The 20,018-nt window shown below is 36.2% G+C and overlaps 1 protein-coding gene across 1 annotated transcript in view; it reads left to right on the top strand.

Moving 5' to 3' along the window:
* myo7bb (myosin VIIBb) overlaps window positions 1–19,719 on the top strand; it is a 46,673-nt gene extending 26,954 nt beyond the window's left edge. The window contains exons 30-48 of the mRNA XM_087240720.1: window positions 1,926–2,153; window positions 2,252–2,419; window positions 2,508–2,625; window positions 3,875–4,001; window positions 4,860–5,023; window positions 5,149–5,330; window positions 7,279–7,403; window positions 7,537–7,679; window positions 7,819–7,972; window positions 8,060–8,215; window positions 9,893–9,998; window positions 10,078–10,191; window positions 10,282–10,369; window positions 10,464–10,570; window positions 11,079–11,264; window positions 13,209–13,325; window positions 13,414–13,497; window positions 13,578–13,697; window positions 19,233–19,719. Of these exons, the coding sequence (XP_087096846.1) occupies window positions 1,926–2,153; window positions 2,252–2,419; window positions 2,508–2,625; window positions 3,875–4,001; window positions 4,860–5,023; window positions 5,149–5,330; window positions 7,279–7,403; window positions 7,537–7,679; window positions 7,819–7,972; window positions 8,060–8,215; window positions 9,893–9,998; window positions 10,078–10,191; window positions 10,282–10,369; window positions 10,464–10,570; window positions 11,079–11,264; window positions 13,209–13,325; window positions 13,414–13,497; window positions 13,578–13,697; window positions 19,233–19,334 (2,589 nt within the window). The 3' untranslated portion in view covers window positions 19,335–19,719. The remainder of the gene's footprint in view (window positions 1–1,925; window positions 2,154–2,251; window positions 2,420–2,507; window positions 2,626–3,874; window positions 4,002–4,859; window positions 5,024–5,148; window positions 5,331–7,278; window positions 7,404–7,536; window positions 7,680–7,818; window positions 7,973–8,059; window positions 8,216–9,892; window positions 9,999–10,077; window positions 10,192–10,281; window positions 10,370–10,463; window positions 10,571–11,078; window positions 11,265–13,208; window positions 13,326–13,413; window positions 13,498–13,577; window positions 13,698–19,232) is intronic.
* Window positions 19,720–20,018: the final 299 nt, after the last annotated feature.

Raw genomic sequence — 20,018 nt, 5'->3', positions numbered from 1 at the left:
TATATACACATTACATTACGTTGATTATTTGACCATTAAACAACACCGGTAGACCGCAAGTACAGACATCTGCATAATATGTTGATTCACTGTGAGCGTGAATGGTCACATGTCATGCAAACGCAAATATGGATGAGGAGCATTTTCATTCTGAAATGCCATTTTGTAATGTAAATGGCACCTGAGGCTTAATTAGACTGTTATTTTCTTGTTGTAAAATGAAACAACCACCAAAATGGTTAAAGTAGTTACTTGAAGCTGAACACATTTAAATAATGAAATGGCAGTCTAGAGTCCTGATGTAAACCTGATTGAAAACCTCTGGAAAATCCTTGGTGACAAAGTCACAGAACATCATTCGACTCAACATGCTCTGCCGGATGTAATGAGACCAGTTTTATGAGTTTCGGACGTAAGGTTGAGACGTTATAAGCCAAAAAGCATGTTTTTTTTTTAATCTCCGGACCACTAGGGGGCAGTGTGCTGAAACTCTGCATATATCCTCAGACCCTAGTTGTCATAACACATACCAAGTTTGGTGTGAATCGGTGGATGCGTTACGAAGATATTGTCTCAAGTCCATTTTCGCAAGTCCTAAGTTAAATTTGATCGCAAGTTAAACGAAAACGGTTAGTCAAATCAACTTGAATTCCATTACTTTTGGTTGGCATGGTCTGTAGATCATGTGATTCAATTTTGGTAAAAATCAGAGAAACTGCCTAGGACGAGTTCGATCAAATAGGTTTTTCGAAAAATTTAAAATAGCGCGAAAAAATTCATGACGGAAAATGACGTCATAGGGTGTTTTGTGTTTGAATCGGACTGAGCCAAGGAATCAGAGAAAAAAAGAATTTTGATTGTAGCCCATCTGGTTCAAAAGTTATTATTATAAACGTACGTGAAAGTTTGGACAAGTGGTGGCGCTAGAGAGTTTGATTTTGAGACTTCATATTTGGTCTGATTAATGTTAATACTGTCCTCTGTCATTTTGCCAAATTATACAACTTTCCCGCATACGCCTATATGGGCTGCCATTCAAATCTGGCGGAAGAAACGGAAGAAGAAGAAGGAAGAATAATAATAATAATAGGAACGCTAACGGATCCAATAGGTGCCTATGCACCTACGGTGCTTGGCTCCTAATAAGAACACTAACGAAAGCAATAGGTGCCTACGCACCTATGGTGTTTGGCCCCTAACAATAGGAACGCTAACGGATCCAATAGGTGCCTACGCTATGCTTGGCCCCTAATTATAGTGCATTTGCAATTCCTAGTTATTTTTGACTGCTGTAACCTTCAGACATTTTAGCTGTAATCTGTCTTCATGTTACAATCATTGTTGTTCTCTAATTCGGATCATTGTGATTTTAACAACAATAGATGTTTCGGTTGAAGTTCCTTATTTTGGTAAAACACTGAAAAGACTACAAATTAATACAAATTAAAAATGTGTCCATTAAATATTTTTTTTAATTAAATGATTTAAGAATCTATAAGAATTTATATGATTTAAGAATTAATAAAATTATATATTAAAAAATAATAAAAACTATAATGATTTTTTTATAGTTTATAAAACTATTTAACTATAAAACTTTATAAAAATATTTAATAAATATTTAAATTTTAAATAACTTAATAATTGTAAATATTTATATTTTACTTTTAATAAATTCTTTATTATTTAATTAAAATATTAAAATATATTAAAAATAACAACAAAGATATTATTTCAGTTAAGTCACCTTTATTTCTATAGTGCTTTGTACAGCATAGACTGTGTCAAAACTTTACATGGATAAATATATTATTATAATTTATCAATATTTAATTTTGTGGAACATAAGGCAGCAGAATAATCCCATCTTGAACCTTTATAGAAGCAAAAGTACCATAGTATTGACATGTGCATCTCTCCTTCAGATGTGGTCTCTTGGCAGTGGCAGTCAGCACATTCTGGACGCCGTGTCTATGTGTGAACAGGAAGAAAAGAGGCAAGGGCGAGAGGAGCAACACGCCCCCTGGCGCCTCTACTTCCGCAAAGAGATCTTCACACCATGGCATGACTGTTCATCTGACCAAATCAGCACAGAGCTCATCTACAGGCAGATCATCCATGGACTTAAAAATGGAGAATATCTGTCTGATAAGGTCAGCTTAGGTTCTGTTCTTTTGTTTTGTTGGTGTAGCATGTATTTATAATAGGAAGGAGATTTGTAATGTTGTTGTTGACCTTAATCTTCATCTAGGAGGATGATTATGTGCAGCTCGCAGCCAAACATTACTATGTTCAGCATGGCTCTGAAAGCAGTTTGGAAATTGCTCAGAAGATTGTTCGCGATTGCATGAATATGACAATAATCGAGAACAAGTCGTTGGTCAAACTAGTGCAGTTGGTCAATTCTGCACACACTCAGGTATATTCATATGCTGCTACACACACATATATACTTGTTCACAATAATCATGCACAGAATTACAAGCAGCACTCTTGTGTAATGGCAGGGTCCCTACATAAACACCAACACACCTGTCTACAAAGTGAAATCAGAGACTGTTGAATATGCTCAACAGAAGTGGCCAATCCATTTCTCCAAGTTATATGAGGCTCAAGTGATTTCAGGTAAGTTTTCCTTTTGTTTTTTAAGAATGCTTCATTCATTCATTCATTTTCTTGTCGGCTTAGACCCTTTATTAATCCGGGGTCGCCACAGTGGAATGAACTGCCAACTTATCCAGCAAGTTTTTTATGCAGCGGATGCCCTTCCAGCCGCAACCCATCTCTGGGAAAACATCCACACACACATTCACACACTACGGACAATTTAGCCAGCCCAATTCACCTGTACCACATGTCTTTGGATTGTGGGGGAAACCGGAGCACCCGGAGGAAACCCTCGCGAAGGCAGGGAGAACATGCAAACTCCACACAGAAACGCCAACTGAGCCGAGGTTCGAACTAGCAACCCAGCGACCTTCTTGCTGTGTAGCGAACGTGCTACCCACTGCGCCACTGCCTCTTTTTAAGAATGCTTTATTTCAAAATGTACATTTTGTTGATGGTACTAATATGTTGTTCCAAACCTGCTAATTTTATCTCTTCTGTTAGACGCAATAGGAGAGCTTTTGAGGAAAGCTCATGTCTTTATTTCTTTAATCTTGTAGTTACATCAAACAGAGACAGTGCATAAATTGGTGGAATTTATTTCCCAAACATGCAAAGCTGATAAAGATATGGTCCATGTAATATATTACCAACAATGGGTTAAACATTGAGTTAAAGATTTAAATTTAAAGTTGTATCTTTATTTACTTACACTCATGTCATTTCAATCCCCAGAGACATGAGACATTCAAAATCCAGAAAAGGAACCAAAAACAAACAGTTCCACATGGCATTAGTGGTTACTGTAACTGTAATCATTCGAAGCTCTAAAAACATATTTGCCAAAATCAATAATTTGACAATATGTTTTGTTCGTTTATCCAATCTCTGGATTGTTGCTTTATATATAAGCGAAGGGAGCTCTTGGATTCAATCAAAAACATCTTCATTTATGTTCTTAAAATGAATGAAGTTCTCAGGGGTTTGGACATGGACAACATTTGGGTAATTAGAGTAATTATTGACAGAACTTTGTCTTTTGAAGCCATTTGATTTTTAGGAAGAACAGAGTGACATTGAAAACTCCTCATACAGAATCATTTCACTGAACGAAAAATAGCAGCTTGTATGTTTTGTTGTAAACATCTTTTGTATCCACAGAAAAAAAGTCTAAAATATAAACATTATTAAGTTACAATTAGTCTGTTTGGGTGAACTATCCCTTTTTGCACTGAATTTGTGAACTAACTGTTTAATTTGTGTTCAGGTCCTTCAGTTCCTCAAGACCAGTTTGTAGTTGTGGTGAACTGGAAAGGAGTCTTCTTTCAAGACGAGACAGAAGGCGAATTCCTGCAGCTCTCGTATCCTGAGGTGTCGAGAATTGAAATAGTCAGGTTAAAAAGGAACTTTTCATAATAAACTTCAATTTTATCAAGAAATTCACTTTTTAATGGCGGTTGGTTGCAAGTAAATGTGCACATCTCTTACAAAAAACTAAACATATTGAACATCGCACATCCCATGAAGCAATCAATGCTTCAGTACAAGTTAGATGGTAATTAAACAGCTCGGACATTTGCCTCAGGCAAGGCATTCAGTGTCAACAGATCATTAGTTTCCTAGATAATAAATTAGCCCATATATTCATTCTATTTTATTTAACCTGTTAGTGGTCTTAATTATGTAATGTAATATAATATGTAATATAAAATTTGAAAGTTATAAGAAAGAAACGAGTTACTATGCAGAAACCTAATTTTAAAAAATTAAGATAGTAATATAAAATCTGCATTGTATGCAATTTAAATTCATACTTTTTCAGTTATTTAAGTGTTGATTATAATGTAAACAAATAATAAAACAAACAAACAATTGAATTCAATATTTTGGGCTCTGCTGTTCATTTCAGCCTTTAATATAGTAATAATGCGTAATAGAAAATCCCATTCTATAATTGAACTGAAGCATTACTGTAGCTCATGTAGATTTTTTATTCTTGAGAAAACTGCAGTTTTATATAATATAATATAATATAATATAATATAATATAATATAATGTAATGTAATGTAATGTAATGTAATGTAATGTAATGTAATATAATGTAATGTAATATAATGTAATGTAATGTAATGTAATGTAATGTAATATCATATCATATCATATAATATAAAGGCACTTTTATGGCAATTTCCCTTCTTTGCTGTGACTTCAAATCACTTCTAGCTAAGGTGCTTTCTTGTTTCTCCTACAGTGAGGACAGGTCTGGTGGGTTGGTGTGTTTGACGACTCCAAAGGGGATGTATGAGCTGAAGATAGTGAAAGGAAAAGAATTAGTGGAACTGGTCAACTTGTTCATCTCAGGCCTTAAAGAGAGATCCCTGTACGCTGTGGCAATTCAAGACCTCAGCAGACAAGGTGCCTGTTCTGCACTGGCTATATTTTGGCAGTATTATATTTTGGCAATTTAGAATGTTACGAAATAATGTGGGATGGATACTGAACTGTATAACCTTTATACCCCCCTTCACCCCTCCGTTCAGAGGATCCCACATTGCTGAGCTACAGACGAGGCGATGTGCTGTATATCATAAAGGATGGAGAATATTCTCTCGAAGAAGGGTGGATAAAAGCAAGGAACGAGAGGACAAGTCAAACTGGGGCAGTTTCCTTAGATGCAATTCAGATTCTGCCCATGTTGACCAGGCCTACAGAAGAGACACTGGTAAACAGCAATTCTTTAGTTTCACACTGAATTTTGGAAAATATTTTTCGAAACAAAACTCTTTACTGTTGTTTTGATGGTTTGTCTTGAAAATAAATACCAAATTAGAAATGATGGGCTCTATTTTAACGGTCCATGCGCAGAGCGCAAAACGCAGGGCGCAAACGCTTTCAGGGAGTGTCAGAACGCATTTTTGCTAATTTAAGGACGGGAAAATCTGCTTTGCGCCATGGCACATGGTCTAAAAGGGTTGAGTTTATTTTCTTAATGAGTTATAGGGGTGTTTTGAGAATAAACCAATTAGAGTCTCATCTCCCATTCCCTTTAAGAGCCAGCTGCGTCGCGCCATAAGTGCATTCGCTATTTACAGGACTCAAAGTAAGTCTAAGTGGAAAAACTGAGCAATTCACTAGCAAACAGTTAACAGTTGAAAGTTTTTTTTTTTTAACAGAAAACTGTTAAACAGAGCATCTACTGCGTGAGAAAAAGAGATAAAAGATCACTTTTACTTTCGTTCTTGGATAGGGAAACCTTTACGCACAGACATCAATTAGTCTATAAATAATTAATTGCGTTTGTTAAGCACAAATATTCGTTTCAAAACTATTTCTAAATTCAGTTCTAATTTCCAGCAAACGAATAAATGAACAATAATAACAAAATGTTATATCCTAAAACACATGCTGCGCCCCATATGGTCTAAAACCTGACAGGTGGTCAAATCTAAGCTTGTTTTTAATAAAACAAAAATAAATATGGATATAATAAATAATACTGCTAATAATAATAACATTGGACAAAAGCAAATTGTTATGAATGAACTGAAAAAGCCTCCCGAGATGAAGAAGGCATAAAAGCAGTAATTTTTCATATTTATGTAGGCTAGAAAATAATATGTTTTGTAATATTTTAATCCTTTATATTTATATCTTATATCTATTCTTATTATATCCTATATATATATCCTCAATATTTACATTTTTTCATATGTAAAGATATTTGCCTTTTGCTCTCTTGTGCGTATTAAGCAGTGTGTAAGCGAGGCACAACTCTGTGCCGGAATGAAAAATCTATTTTAGTTTCTCAAAATAGCGACGCGCCAGCAGTGTGCCTCAGAACGCCTTTCTTTTTAGACCAGAACGCCTATGGACGCACATATGAGCGCTAATGCATTTGCTATTTAAACAGTGTAGCGCAACGCCACAAAACAACTTTTGCACCAAGCTGAAACTACAAAACAAGTATTGCGCCGTGCCTTGCGCCACATTGCGCTGGTGTATGATAAGGCCCGATGTGTCAACACTGACAGCCTTCACTTTAAGTAGAGAGCACCATTATATTAAGGGTGTACCAATTTTGAGTAGCAGGTTGTGGAGGTTTTTCTACCCCATCAACCCCTCTCTCTAACTTCACCGCTGTACTTTCCTATCACCATAAAGGAAAAAATGAATCCTAAAATAAAAAAAAACAAATAGTCAATGCAATAGTCCAGTGGTTAGTGTGCCGACCAGGGGCGCCGCTAGGGGGAGGCAGTTAGGACGATTGTTAGGTCCTCTGGGTGCTCTGGTTTCCCCCACAAGTCCAAAGACATGCACTATAGGTGAATTAAATAAACTAAATTGTCCGTTGTGTATCAGTGTGTGTGAATGAGAGTGTATGGGTGTTTCCTATTACTGAGTATGTGGCTGGAAGGGCATCCATTGCATAAAACAAATGCTGGAAAAGTTGGTGGTTCATTCCACTGTGGAGACCTCTGAAACAGAAACTAAGCTGAAGGAAGATAAATGAATGAAATATTAAAGATTTACTTTTAAATATTTTAAACTTTTTTCTATTTCAAACTTTAAATTCAAAGGTTTTATCCTTAAGCTGACAAAATATGCTGAGTCTTGTAAATCAAGTCAGACTGTACAGGATCAGAATTATAAAGAGTCATTCTGTCCTCTAGAATTTGCTGAATTTGAGCCCAGCACGGAGGAAGTCAGTGATGCCGGTGTTGCCGCAGAAGGAGGAGCTCAGCACAGAGAGAGTGGCCCACATGACGCTCAAGGAGTTCTCCTTTGATTATTTCAGGTAACACACATTTGATTTGCAATCATCTTAAGTGATGTAGGATGGATCGACTTAAAAAAATGTGCAGCTTGAAGTTCCCCTGTTATGATAATAAGCCAGAGGTACTTACGATCACGTCATCGATGCGTTACAGGGATCCAGTTAATGAAGGCCGTCGTGGCAAAGGAGGCAAAGAAAAACTGTGGGCCAACAGTAAAGAGCCTCTCAAACAGCCACTGATCAGGAATCTGCAGGGCAACTCAGAGCTCTGCCACCTTGCTTCTGACTCCTTCACAGATATCCTTTCCACCTGTTTACTGAATTAACAGAAAACTCAATTTGTTTTGTATTAAATAAAGCTGTAAATACTGCATGATGCTAAAGACTGCTCAATGAATGCATGACGCTCACTATTTTTCTTTAACATGGTCTCCACCTATCCTTAAATATATGGGAGATTATCCAGTCAAGCATGTGAGGACACCCATAGATCTAACAAACCAGATCTTTGGGCCGGCAACAGCACACGTAGAACTTAGAGATGAAATCTACTGTCAAATTATGAAGCAGATGACTAACAACAGAAATGGGTTTGTTGACTTAGTTATAACTTATTTTTGATCCAGATGGGAAATTGTTGTGAATGGTTGTTAATTGCATTTATGTTCGTCTGTTAGGTTGAGTATGGAACGAGGCTGGCAGCTGTTGTGGCTGTGCTGTGGTCTCTTCCCTCCAAGTCAGTTGTTATTGAGGCACGCTCAACGTTTTCTGGAGTCCAGACCCAGAGAGCCGCTGGCTTCTGCCTGCCTGCAGAGAATGCAAGCAATGCTCAGGTACACCTTTATATAGTCAAATAGTTCACCCCTTAAAGCCCATAAAAAGAACTAGCGGCAATTTTAAAACGAATGTGCTGTTCCCTCATGTCAACTGTGTCTGGTTCCGTCTGGCCCAAAAAACTGCATGTGAACAAACCAAACAAAGAACAGAGATTTAAATGAGATTGTGTGTTCTGCACTTGCATGAGAGGATTTATCTTTCCATACCTGCAGGTGGCAGTATCTGTATTGTCATTCTGCTACAGGAAACCAGAATTAGTTCTGTACACAAACAAACCGTAAACAAAGCAGTGTTTAAGTACCATATATCTGATCATCTGATAATCCATATAATTTGCTTATGTTTAATAAATGTGATAAAAATTACATTTGGCTTACTTGTGTTCCCTCTTGATTCGAATAATTAGCTTAGTTTCATCACTTCAGAGAGGTTTCTTTCACCAATAGCAAATACTGATTCTACATGCTGAATCTACAAAAAAAAAGAAAACAAACCAACCAAACAAACTAACCTGACAGACTTTCACTGATGGTCCGATGCTGCCCAGTGAGGACTGTCAGCTTAGTGTGTCCCAGACTTAACCGAGCCAGCATCAAAAACGCCTGGAAATGGCAAAAACTGCACTTTTTTGGCAGAGGAAGTTAAAAATATCTGACTTCCAGTTGGGTTTGAGATTTCGCTCCAAGAGGCCTTTTTGTATGTTTTGGCATGTTTGATGTGTGTGTCAGTTTTCGTACTTGTGCGTAAAGCGTAGCACGGGGGCCAGTCCGTCAATTGTGCATAGGTGGCCCTGTCAAGTCATTTTGCCACACCCTCTTCCGAAACCTTTAACAAACATACATTTGCGCCACTTCTGAGTTTTCGGGTATGTTTAGACCCTCAAAATCACGATTCAGAAGAGAAAGAAGAAGAAGAAGTAGAAGAAGAAGAAGCAGAAGCAGAACAGGAAGAATTCCAATATAGAGCCTACGCACCGATGAACAATTGGCAATGAAATCCAACTGTGTTTTCATCTGCTATGAAGTTTTAGGACTGATAGCAGGAACTTTTAGGAGCCCAAAATTCCAGAAGCCAACACTGACCCAAAAAAGGGGCACATGCTTTATACTCTAGATAGTATTAATTAATGAATTAATGCTCAGAATTTGAACTTTCATGAGAGAAAATAATACTGCATATGGGAATGAGCAAGGAGAACAAAGGAAGGAAAGTTTGAGGAGTCACTGACAACCAACAAAGAAATCGAAGAGTCTGTGGCCATCTAGTGACGGGTGTAGGTAGAGCGGTCTCCCTAATCTGTGAAACTACATTTTTCCATTCTGGATGGCTATGCGTAATTGAGGAGTGAGCACACACCTGTAGTGGCCAGGAAACAAATAGAGTATTGGTGATTTGCATAAATGCACCTCAATCATGAGTATTAAAGGTGGAGGAGAGCATTGTTCATTGACTCCCCCTTGATTTCATTCAAAACTTTTGCCAGTAAACATATTTCATCATTATTACTCTCACTGTCTAAGAGCCAACTGGATCTGACCACAGCCAGTGATGTGCAAAAATAAAGCAAATATTGCTCAATTTTGGCCTGTTTTGTCACAACTTTAGGCCCCAACATGGAATGATCATAAAGGTGAAAGTTGACCTATTATTGCAATGTTTTTGCCCCTGCACAGTATTGAGGGAAGGAAGTTGCCTCCTCACCAGGTGGAAGTGGATGCCATTCAGAATAACAGCACTCAGATCTTCCATAAAGTCCATTTCCCCAATGATACATCTGAAGTAAGGAGTGACATGCTCAGCTTAACCATTGTTTCTTATTATTTTCTTCACTCAAATTAAAAGCTGTCTTTAATTTCAGATATTTGAGGTGACCACCACCACAAGGATCAAAGACTTGTGTCGCAACATTGCCAAAGACCTCCGTCTGTCCTCACCAGAGGGATACAACCTGTTTGTGAAAACCTCCACAAAGGTTTTAGATATGATTTCTCCATTCTCTTCTTCATTCCTGCTGGAGGTGTGTTAAGTCAGAGCTAAACTTTACCACATCTGATATTTTCAGGTAGAGAGTATGAATTCTGAGGAGTACTTTTTTGACAACCTCAGGCAACTCACAGATGTTACCAAAAAAGGAAAGAAAGTTAGGGAAGGTGAGCTGTTTAGCTTATTAGATACTGTAATAAACGTGTTTATTAAGTTGGATTGTCCCTACAGTATGATTAACATCCTTCATCCTAAACACAGCTACTCCAACTATTGTCCCGTACCTGGTACTCTTCATGAGGAAGCTCTGGTTTAATGTGATCCCAGGGAAAGATATAACTGCTGACTTAATGTTCCACTTTCCTCAGGTATGTTGTCTATCTGATCAGTCCATACTGTACATTAAACCAAACACTGTTAACAGTTTTCTAACATCAATTTTACCTCTTATACTGTGTAGGAACTATTTATATAATGTAATAAAGTGCTGCAATAAAGATTTTTTTTGCCCAACCTGGACGTTAGACTTACTATAGTCTTGCATAGACCCCATTCTAGCAACATTGATAATAAAATCAACATTAAAAGCAAACAATAAAAAAAGTGCCGAAAACGTCTGGTTTCCCATCTAGCTGCTTGTTAATAACTGCCATTTTTAAGACATGTAAAGGCTCCAAAAGTCACAATTGGGTATATAACTGATATATTTTACATTTAAGAATAGAATGTGAACAAATTTTAAGATGGTTATTTCAACATTTAATTGTAAGTCCTTTGAGTTTACAAACCACGAAATGAAACAAGTCCAACTTGCTTGAGTTTCAAAATAAGTTAAAAGTCATTCATGACCAAAATGTCTTTTTTTTTTTTTCCCAGGAATTGCCCAAGTATCTGCGGGGGTACCATAGTGTGTCTAAAGAGGACATGATCGCTCTAGGTGGACTGTTGTTTCGTACTCGGGTTGATGCAGATAAGTCTCAGTTTGTCATGATCCCCAGAATGCTGAAAGAACTGGTGCCAGCTGATCAGCAGAAGATCATGACTGCTGAGGACTGGAAAAAGGTGATCCTCAAATCCTTCATTTACCTAATTTATTTCAAATAAATAGTTCTGTATGTCTTCATTTTGTACCAAACCAAAGCGAAGTACCTTCTTAAGCACTGTGCATTACCTTACAAAAATAAACTACCATTAAAACAGTTTCTACTAAAAATATGAGTAGCACAACTAGCAGGCAAAATGGCAGCAACAGTGTGATCTTTTATGAAAATGAGAATTATTTTCTTTTTGTGTGTGTTCAAACCAGACTTTCAGCAAAGTTTAAACCCCATCTGGCTATTGCACTTCCACAACACATTTAGTACTGTATTATCCAAGAACAATGCCAGTAGGCAAAAAGTAACTGGTCTTGGGGGGATTTTCAAATGCGTTCAATTACAGTCAAAAGCATTTTCAGCTACCTCTGGACATGGTAAAAAAATGGTGAAGCTCGAAACATTTCAGACCACATTTACACAATCTGAATTAACAAGAAAGCATCCTAGAACCAGATGTAAGCAGGGCTTACATTAGGAGAGTGTAGAGCAGGGGTGGCTAACCCTGTTCCTGGAGAGCTACCCTCCTGCAAAATTCATTCCCAACCCTGATCAAACACACCTGAACCAATTAATAGTACCTAAAGCAGCACTTGATAATTACAAACAGGTGTGTTTGTTCAGGGTTGCAACTGAAATGTGCAGGAAGGTAGCTCTCCAGGAACAGGGTTGATGACCCTTGGTGTAGAGTGTGATCTACCTCTGGAAGTAGATCAAAACTTGTTAGACCATGTTTACACCTGCATTTAGTGTCATCCATTAGGAAATGAATTGAATTGAATTGTTAACAGTTGTTAACCTGGAGATTTCTCGAAGAGATATTGCTTCAAAATGCATTAGCAAATATATACTTTTGGCAAGACTGGATCCTACAAAGAAAACAGTGACTCTACTGTGTCTTTCATTCAAAGTGCATTTTTATTTTGGGTTAAGTGAAAAATTATGGTTTCTGATTATAACCTTTTTTTTAATATAATATTTCTCTTAAAGCAAAAGATGAACCCCCTAGGCATACTTAAAACATGACTTTTTTTCATGATATCTGACCACATAAAAAGGTACTGTTTATGTTCTTTTAGTTTTAATGTGATTCTAAAATGACTTTGATTATCATCTTGAGTGACATTTGGAGCCATTCTAAAAGCACCAGCAGAGAGTTTACCTTATTATTGAAAATAAAACAACCAGCAATAGCACAGCCTAACATTATATGTGTTTATTTTAATTTAGTGCAATTTTACTTGGACTTTGATTTTAAGTCATTTTAAAGTAATTCAATTAATTCATCATCTATAAAAACAATATTTTACCATGTTTTTTTTTCTTGGGCGGATTAAATGTTTTTATTGATATTAAAATACATTTTTCATTTTCAACCAAGTCAAAACTGAGGGTAATTAATACATTTAGCTGTAACAAATTACAGTATTTGTTTAGGTTTGTCCAAAGCAAGATTATACTTTGATCTAAGGTTAAAAAAAGATTGTACTTATATACTAAAGTAAAAAACACATTTATTTTCTTTATATTAAATACATTTTGGATGACAGGGTGGCGCATTGGGCAGCGATGTTGCCTTACAGCAAGAAGGTCGCTGGTTTGAGCCTGTTCTGGGTCAGTTGGCATTTCTGTCTAAACTTTGCATGTTCTCCTTTTGTTCATGTGGGTTTCCTCCAGGTCCTCCGGTTTCCTAGTTAAAACACATGTTTTTAGCTGAATTGGATGAACTAAGTTGGCTGTAGTGTATGTATGTGTATGTGAGAGTGTATGGGTGTTTCCTAGTGATGGGTTGCAGCTGTGTAAAACATATGCTGGATAAGTTGGCGGTTCATTCCGCTGTGGTGACCCCTGATGAATAAAGGGATTTTTTAAAAGTTGGTTAAGATTAATTGTTTGTGTCTTTGGTCTGTAGCACATCATCAATTCATACAACAAGCAGGCAGGCATGAGTGTAGACGAAGCCAAACTGCAGTTTCTGAAGACAGTCTCACCATGGCCAACCTTTGGGTGTGCTTTCTTCGAAGTAAAGGTAAAGTAACACTAAAACACTAAAAAATAAAACTAACTGCTGATAAAGGAGGCTGTTTTCTAAATAATGACTCTCTTTTTTCTCACAGCAAACCTCTGAGAAGAATTACCCCAGTGTTATTATGATATCAATCAGCAAACAAGGAATCAGTCTTATCAACTCAAAGACAAAGGTACAAATCCAGAAATAAAGTAGCCCGGCCATGTCTTAGCATTGTGAAATTAACAATTGTTTTGGTTGGATTGCCTGCAGGAGGTGCTCGCGGCGCATCTGTTCAGTAAGATTACATCCTGGTCCAGTGGAAGCACCTATTTTCACATGACCATCGGCAACCTGGTGCAGGGCAACACTCTGCTCTGTGAGACCTCACAGGTAAACATTGTAAAAACACAATTCCTTTACGTTGTCTCAACACAAACTAATCAAGTTAACCTAACGCCCCCTTCACACGGAGCTTCAACATCAATTCGACATCGCTCGACAGCAGAGATGTATAGTAACGAAGTAGAACTACTTCACTACTGTACTTAAGTACTAAAAGGCAGTATCTGTACTTTACTGGAGTATTATTTTTTTCTCCTACTTCCACTTTTACTTAAGTACATATTTTCCATGATTTTAATACTTTTACTCCGATAGATTTTTTGTGTGCTGCATCGTTACTCGTTACTAGGGGTGTCAAAATGATTGAAATCAGTTCAGTAATAGGTCATAACCGGTTATTACGTGATGACGTCATTTATCTCCTATGCGCGATGTCGCAATACTATGGCGAAGGACGGAGGCGCGAGGGCGAGAGAAGGCGGCACAGCATACCAGCCGCTAGTTTACTATTACCCCCTGCCTATCTCTCGCTCTCTCACTATGGACATCTGACCCGCTGGCCAGTTTGTAAGGTAACTTTTCCTCTCTTCTTAGCTGTTAAAGCTGTTGATACAGACATGAGCGTGCCTCATGTGCAATTAAGTTTTCTCCACTGTGTCTATTACCCGTGATAATCGCGTATTTTTCCCGCCTTTGGTGAACAGCGCTTATATTTCTAAAGCCCTTTCTGTTGAGGACAATAACCAGTCATAGCCGTGTAAGACCCGCCTGTCAGCGCTCAAAAAGCAGGCGGGATAATATTGACATGAGTTTATTAGCTTTAAATGCTCGTGCTGTCTTCTGTGCATGAGTTTTGTTTGATACATCCAGAAAGAGTGTTTTCTTTGAGCAGGTCAAATTAAGGACACAGTTCGTATATCTGACTGCTGTATTAAAGGACAAAATTTTATTACAAAAAAACCTTTAACTGTCACACCAAGACAAAAGCAATAGAATTTTTTTTGATTGCATTTCTTAACTCCTAATGTCGCTAGTTAACACAATCAGTGCATTTTTATTCAACACATCACATTATTTCTAAAATATCAGCCTTTACCAAATGGTTGAGATGTTGGTTTATGGTAAAAGTACCAGAATTAATAAATATACTACAGAAAATATGAACTGTAAGACCAATTTCATTAAAAACATGATAAAAATAAATAACAATTATTACTAAATCATAGCCATAAGCCATAAAATATTTCAGATTTTCATTTAACACAGTAATACACACATTTTCCTGTTTTTTTACAATACAATCAAAATCAAGTGAATTTGTGAAGCAGGATTTAGTTTGCTTGTTTAGTTTAGTTTCACGAGTGCTTTCAGAAGACAGAACTCCTGTTCATTGTGGTTTTAACCAATCAAACTTCAAAACTCCCAAAGTGTGAGTGTGTGTTTGTGTGTGTGTGAGTGAGATTGAATAATGTGTGAGTAAGAGAAAACAACAGTGTGATTGTACCTGTGTGTGCGTCTGTGTGTGTGTGTGTGTGTGTGTGTGTGTGTGTGTGTGTGTGTGTGTAAGAGAGAGTGTAAAAACAATTGCAACCTATGTAATGTCCCCACAATTCACAAAAATGTGTGTGAGAGAGAGATAGAGAGAGAACTGTGTGTGTGAGAGTGTATGAATGTGTGAGAGTGGGGAGAGAGTGGGAGAGAGTGTACATTTAGGTGTGTGCAGGGCAGTGTGTGTGTGTGAGAGAGAGAGAGAGAGAGAGAGAGAGAGAGAGAGAGAATGTATGTGAGTGAACATGCTGAATTATCTCATCAGTGAAGGCATTTTCTGGTAAAAGGGCCTGACGATGTGAGTTCTTGTACCATAGAAACTATTTACAGAGAAAAACAGTATCATAAGCCATGTTTCTTTTCGTTCTGCTTAATCAAGTACCCCAAAAAAGATATTTAAAATAAACAAAACAGTTAGTGTATTTTGACTGCTTTCTTTAATAACTACATTACACAATACTTGTACTTTTACTTTCAGTACTTGAGTAGTAAATTTTGAAATAAACTACTTGCAATACTTAAGTACAAAAAATGTTGAATACTTTTGTACTTCCACTTAAGTATGGTGCTTAAAGAGCACTTCTACTTCTACTCAAGTCAATTTTTGATAAAGCACTTGTACTTTTACTTAAGTATGGGTCTCTAGTACTTTATACATCTCTGCTCGACAGAGGGCGTGTCTGAAGTTAGGGCTGATGCAATCGTCATAGCAGCGTCAGCCAATAAAATTTGTCAACAATAGGCCACTGTCTGAGCGGGATACAGCGATCTGATTGGCTGACGTTTCTGCTGGCGCTTGAAAAGTTGAGCAAGTCCCAACTTCTGCAGCGAGCAATGCCTCTGAAGCCGCGCCGACAGATCCACAATGCAGTTCGGCAACGCCTGACATCGCTCATTCAAAGTAAATGGGAAGCATTGAAGCTGACGCCCTGTGTGAATGGGGCTAAATTGTTTTCATGAATTTAAATGGATTGAACAGAAGACAATTAGGTTGTCACCCAAAAAACTGGAGAGTTGTGTTGACTCAGATCATTTTAAATAAGTAGTTTGAACAAGCAGCAAAAATATTTTTTGAGTAAATATAGCCCACACACACATTTGTACAGATATATTTATGGGGACTTCCCATAGACGTAATGATTTAAAGATTGTACAAACTGTATAATCTCTCCCCCACCCCTAAACACAATCCCCATTTATGAGTTAGTTTTATCGTGGGGGACCAAAAAAAAAAGATACCATAATGTCAAAATGGACTTTTATTTCTACATTTGATGGGATAATGTTCTTTTGAAAAATTGGGACAAGGACAATGTCTCCATAATCTACCTTGTCTTTATAATACCCAAGTCATATCTATGCCATTATGCAAGAAAACACACACACAAAAACACATAAAAAATACACACATATTTGCGTTTTGTTTTGGACTTAACAAACACTGTAAAATGTAATAAGTTGACCTTACTTAGAAAATTTGAGGAAACTGATTGCCTTCATATTTCTAAATAGTGTATTCATTTTAAGTGAGTATAACTTAAAACAGTTTGTATTTACAATTTCTTAATAAAGTAAACGTCAGCACTGTTGACTCAATTATTATTTATTATCAAGTAAGCTGAACTAAAACAATTAAGTAAGGACAAAAATAAATGTCTTATTTATCAAAAGTTGATATTTAGCCATACCATGTTGGTGTTTCGTAACATCTAATTTATAGCCCAATGCTCAACCCCCAACCTGGAGGACCAGGACATACACACACATATACTACATACAGTTTAGCTTACCCAATTCACATATAAAGCAACAGAAATGCCAGCTGACCTAGCTGGGGCTTGAACTAGCAACATTCTTGCTGTGAGGCGACAGCACTACCCACTGCGCCACCTGTTTCCTCAATTCCCTCGGTTTTTTAAGGTATACCACGGTTTGGAAAATTCAAGGTTTTAAAATGCCAAAATTTTCAATAATACCGTTTTTTAGGACAACAGTATCTCCAGCAGAAAAAAACAAAAACAAAGATGCCGTTTTAAATTCAAGTTTTTGAAATGAATGAAGACAGCAGAAGTCAATGATTCATTTTAGTTATTTAGCCTGACATGTTTACTGCTCCAAAATATTTTAAGTCGTTAAAAAAACAAAATATATTGTGTTCAAAAGGGAAAAAAGTTTTAGTTATTTTACCCAGAAAAATAATATATTTTAGAGCAGTAATCACAACACCGTTATCCTGTGATTCTGTGAAACTGTGATATTTTTATCCAAGGTTATCACACTGTCAAAATCTTATACCGGCCCATGCCTACACATGATCACTCAAAAGTTGTAAATACATATTATTGTAGGTCAAGATTACTTGAATCTATTTAGTTTAACAACTTGTGCTAAAAAGTTGGCATTACTTGTTTAAATATTGTAAAGTAAACAAACTTTTTCTTAATAAGTTAACTGCACTTAATTTTATTAGTGAGAACAGCTATTGCTTTTTTACAGTGCAGAGACTGACAGCTGGTTTCTAGAAGTACAAAAAAAATCCTTCATCATATGAAAAAAAATATGTTTTTATAAAAAATAAACTTTTTAAACAGCAGCTGTGAGCTCTGAGGTGGTTCATTAATTGTATGTGCTTTTGTTGAACAATAAGTTCATTCATCTTCTCTTTTAATCAATCATGTTCAGTATCTGTATTCATATATGAAAACTCAATTACCCATGACGCTGTTTAGATAAATCCACCAATCAGAAAGTCACAGTGAGCAAAGTGCACAGAGTAAACAATGTCAACAAAAAAGACCTAAATATAACAGCGGCTCAAATAATTGTGAATTTTTTTGTGTCTGAAGGTGCTGTTGACTTGAATTTTTTCACCAGATCAGCTACAATTTCATGTCAGCAACTCCTCAATATAATTACCTGGAAAAATCATCACATTATAAATATGGGGTACTTATTTTTCCCACACTGCAATAAACCTTTGAAATAACTAGTTTGAAATAACTAGTTTCAACAAAGTTTTGGAAAAGTCTTGGAAAACAGATATCTGTATTCTTGATATATAATATAGGTTATTTACTTCTTTTCTGTACTTGGCCGGTCACATACACTTACAATATTTATGCAGCGTAAGCATCATCTAAATCAATTTTACATGGATATAAATATAAATTAAAAACAAAACAGATTTTTGCGTGTTTTATGATATGCTGTAATACATTGAAACATGCGTTGTTTTTCTTTTATCACACATATGTAGACATTGCATAAAACATTAGGTCATGAAAATTTACTTGAAAGTCTCGGGAAAATCATGGAAAAGTCATGGAATTTTAGCAGTTAAATTGTGTATGAACCCTGATTATAGACTTTTCCCTAACTAAAGCCATCAAATTCCTTTTGTCATTCATTTGCTTTACTTTGATTTAAATAGTTTGTTATTTCTGATTCTCCTTATGGCTGATTGGTTTAGTTCATGGCTTATAAATGCTTAACAACTGATTTTTTTTTTATCTCTGTAAGGAAAACAGATATAAGAAATATTTCTAGAATCAACGTTAATGAAAAAGTGATTAAAACACTTACTATTTTATGTACTTTTATAATGTACAAACTGTATTTTTAATCCCTAAACATAACCCTCACAGAAATCATTCTGCATTTTACATTTTATTTATTTATTATTATTATTATTATAACCTTTATTTTACCAGGAAAGACACATTGAGATTAAAAATCTCTTTTACAATAGCGTCCTGGCCAAGATTAGGTAGTACACAAGTCACATGAGTCCAACAGACAACCAACAAAAACAATTTAAAGTTAACATGAATCACACTGGCAACTATTCAAAACATCTACAAACCTGTGTTTCAACTTCTAAAACTTTTATAGTGTTTTTTCAAGTAAAATCAAGTCTTTGAACTGCAACTGTAAGCTATTAAGCTATTAAGCTATTATGAGGTTGAAAAAACCTACAAATATTTCTATGGTGTGAAACGTACTTACGATAATCTCCTCTCTGACTGTTTCTTGCAGGGTTATAAAATAAGTGACCTCCTGTCATCCTACAAGAATCTGTATGTATCTGTGTCTGGATCATACGCCAGTGGTGCAGCCAGAAATCAGCGATTCGCCTGAATCATCGTCAAGTACAATTTTAATACATGATCATAGCCCTTTTATTTAAAACATATTCCCCAGGATAATTGTGGAAATTGTGGAACATAAGATACAATATGAATAACTGTAGGAAATTAGTTTTCACTTTTTATTATGTAGCAATTACTAGTAAATACACCTGTCAGTGAATCAGCTGTTGCTTTGCTGCTTCCTCTTTATGCATATATATTTTAAATAATTATTTTATAGGCTTGACTATTTATTATTGTTTCAATAGTCCACCTTTTCATTGACTTTGCATGACAACGTTACACCAGGTGGCAGTGTTTTTGCAGTTTAATTCTAATCTGTCTAATATTGCTTTGAACAACCATATTTAAAAATAAAAATGTAAACATCTAAATGGCTTCTAGTTGTATTTATGAATGAGTGATGACTGTTAGTCATTGTAATAAAAAATATAATAATATTCCACATTTAATGGGAATGTAATGAGGGATAAATTTACACACACACACACACACACACACACACACACACACACACACACACACACACACACACACACACACACACACACACACACACAAACAAACAATCAAAATGATTATTAATATTAAAATGCAATACACTACATATATAACTAGAATTGTTTAACAGGCCAGACAATGGGAAGTGTTTGATTTCTGAAATATAAATATC

This window comes from Danio rerio, chromosome 2 (assembly GCF_052040795.2).
Source record: "Danio rerio strain M-AB ecotype USA chromosome 2, GRCz13ab, whole genome shotgun sequence".
Lineage (NCBI taxonomy): Eukaryota > Metazoa > Chordata > Actinopteri > Cypriniformes > Danionidae > Danio > Danio rerio.
The sequence above is the reverse complement of the archived record's forward strand: the minus strand, read 5'-3'. Positions and strand labels throughout refer to the sequence as shown.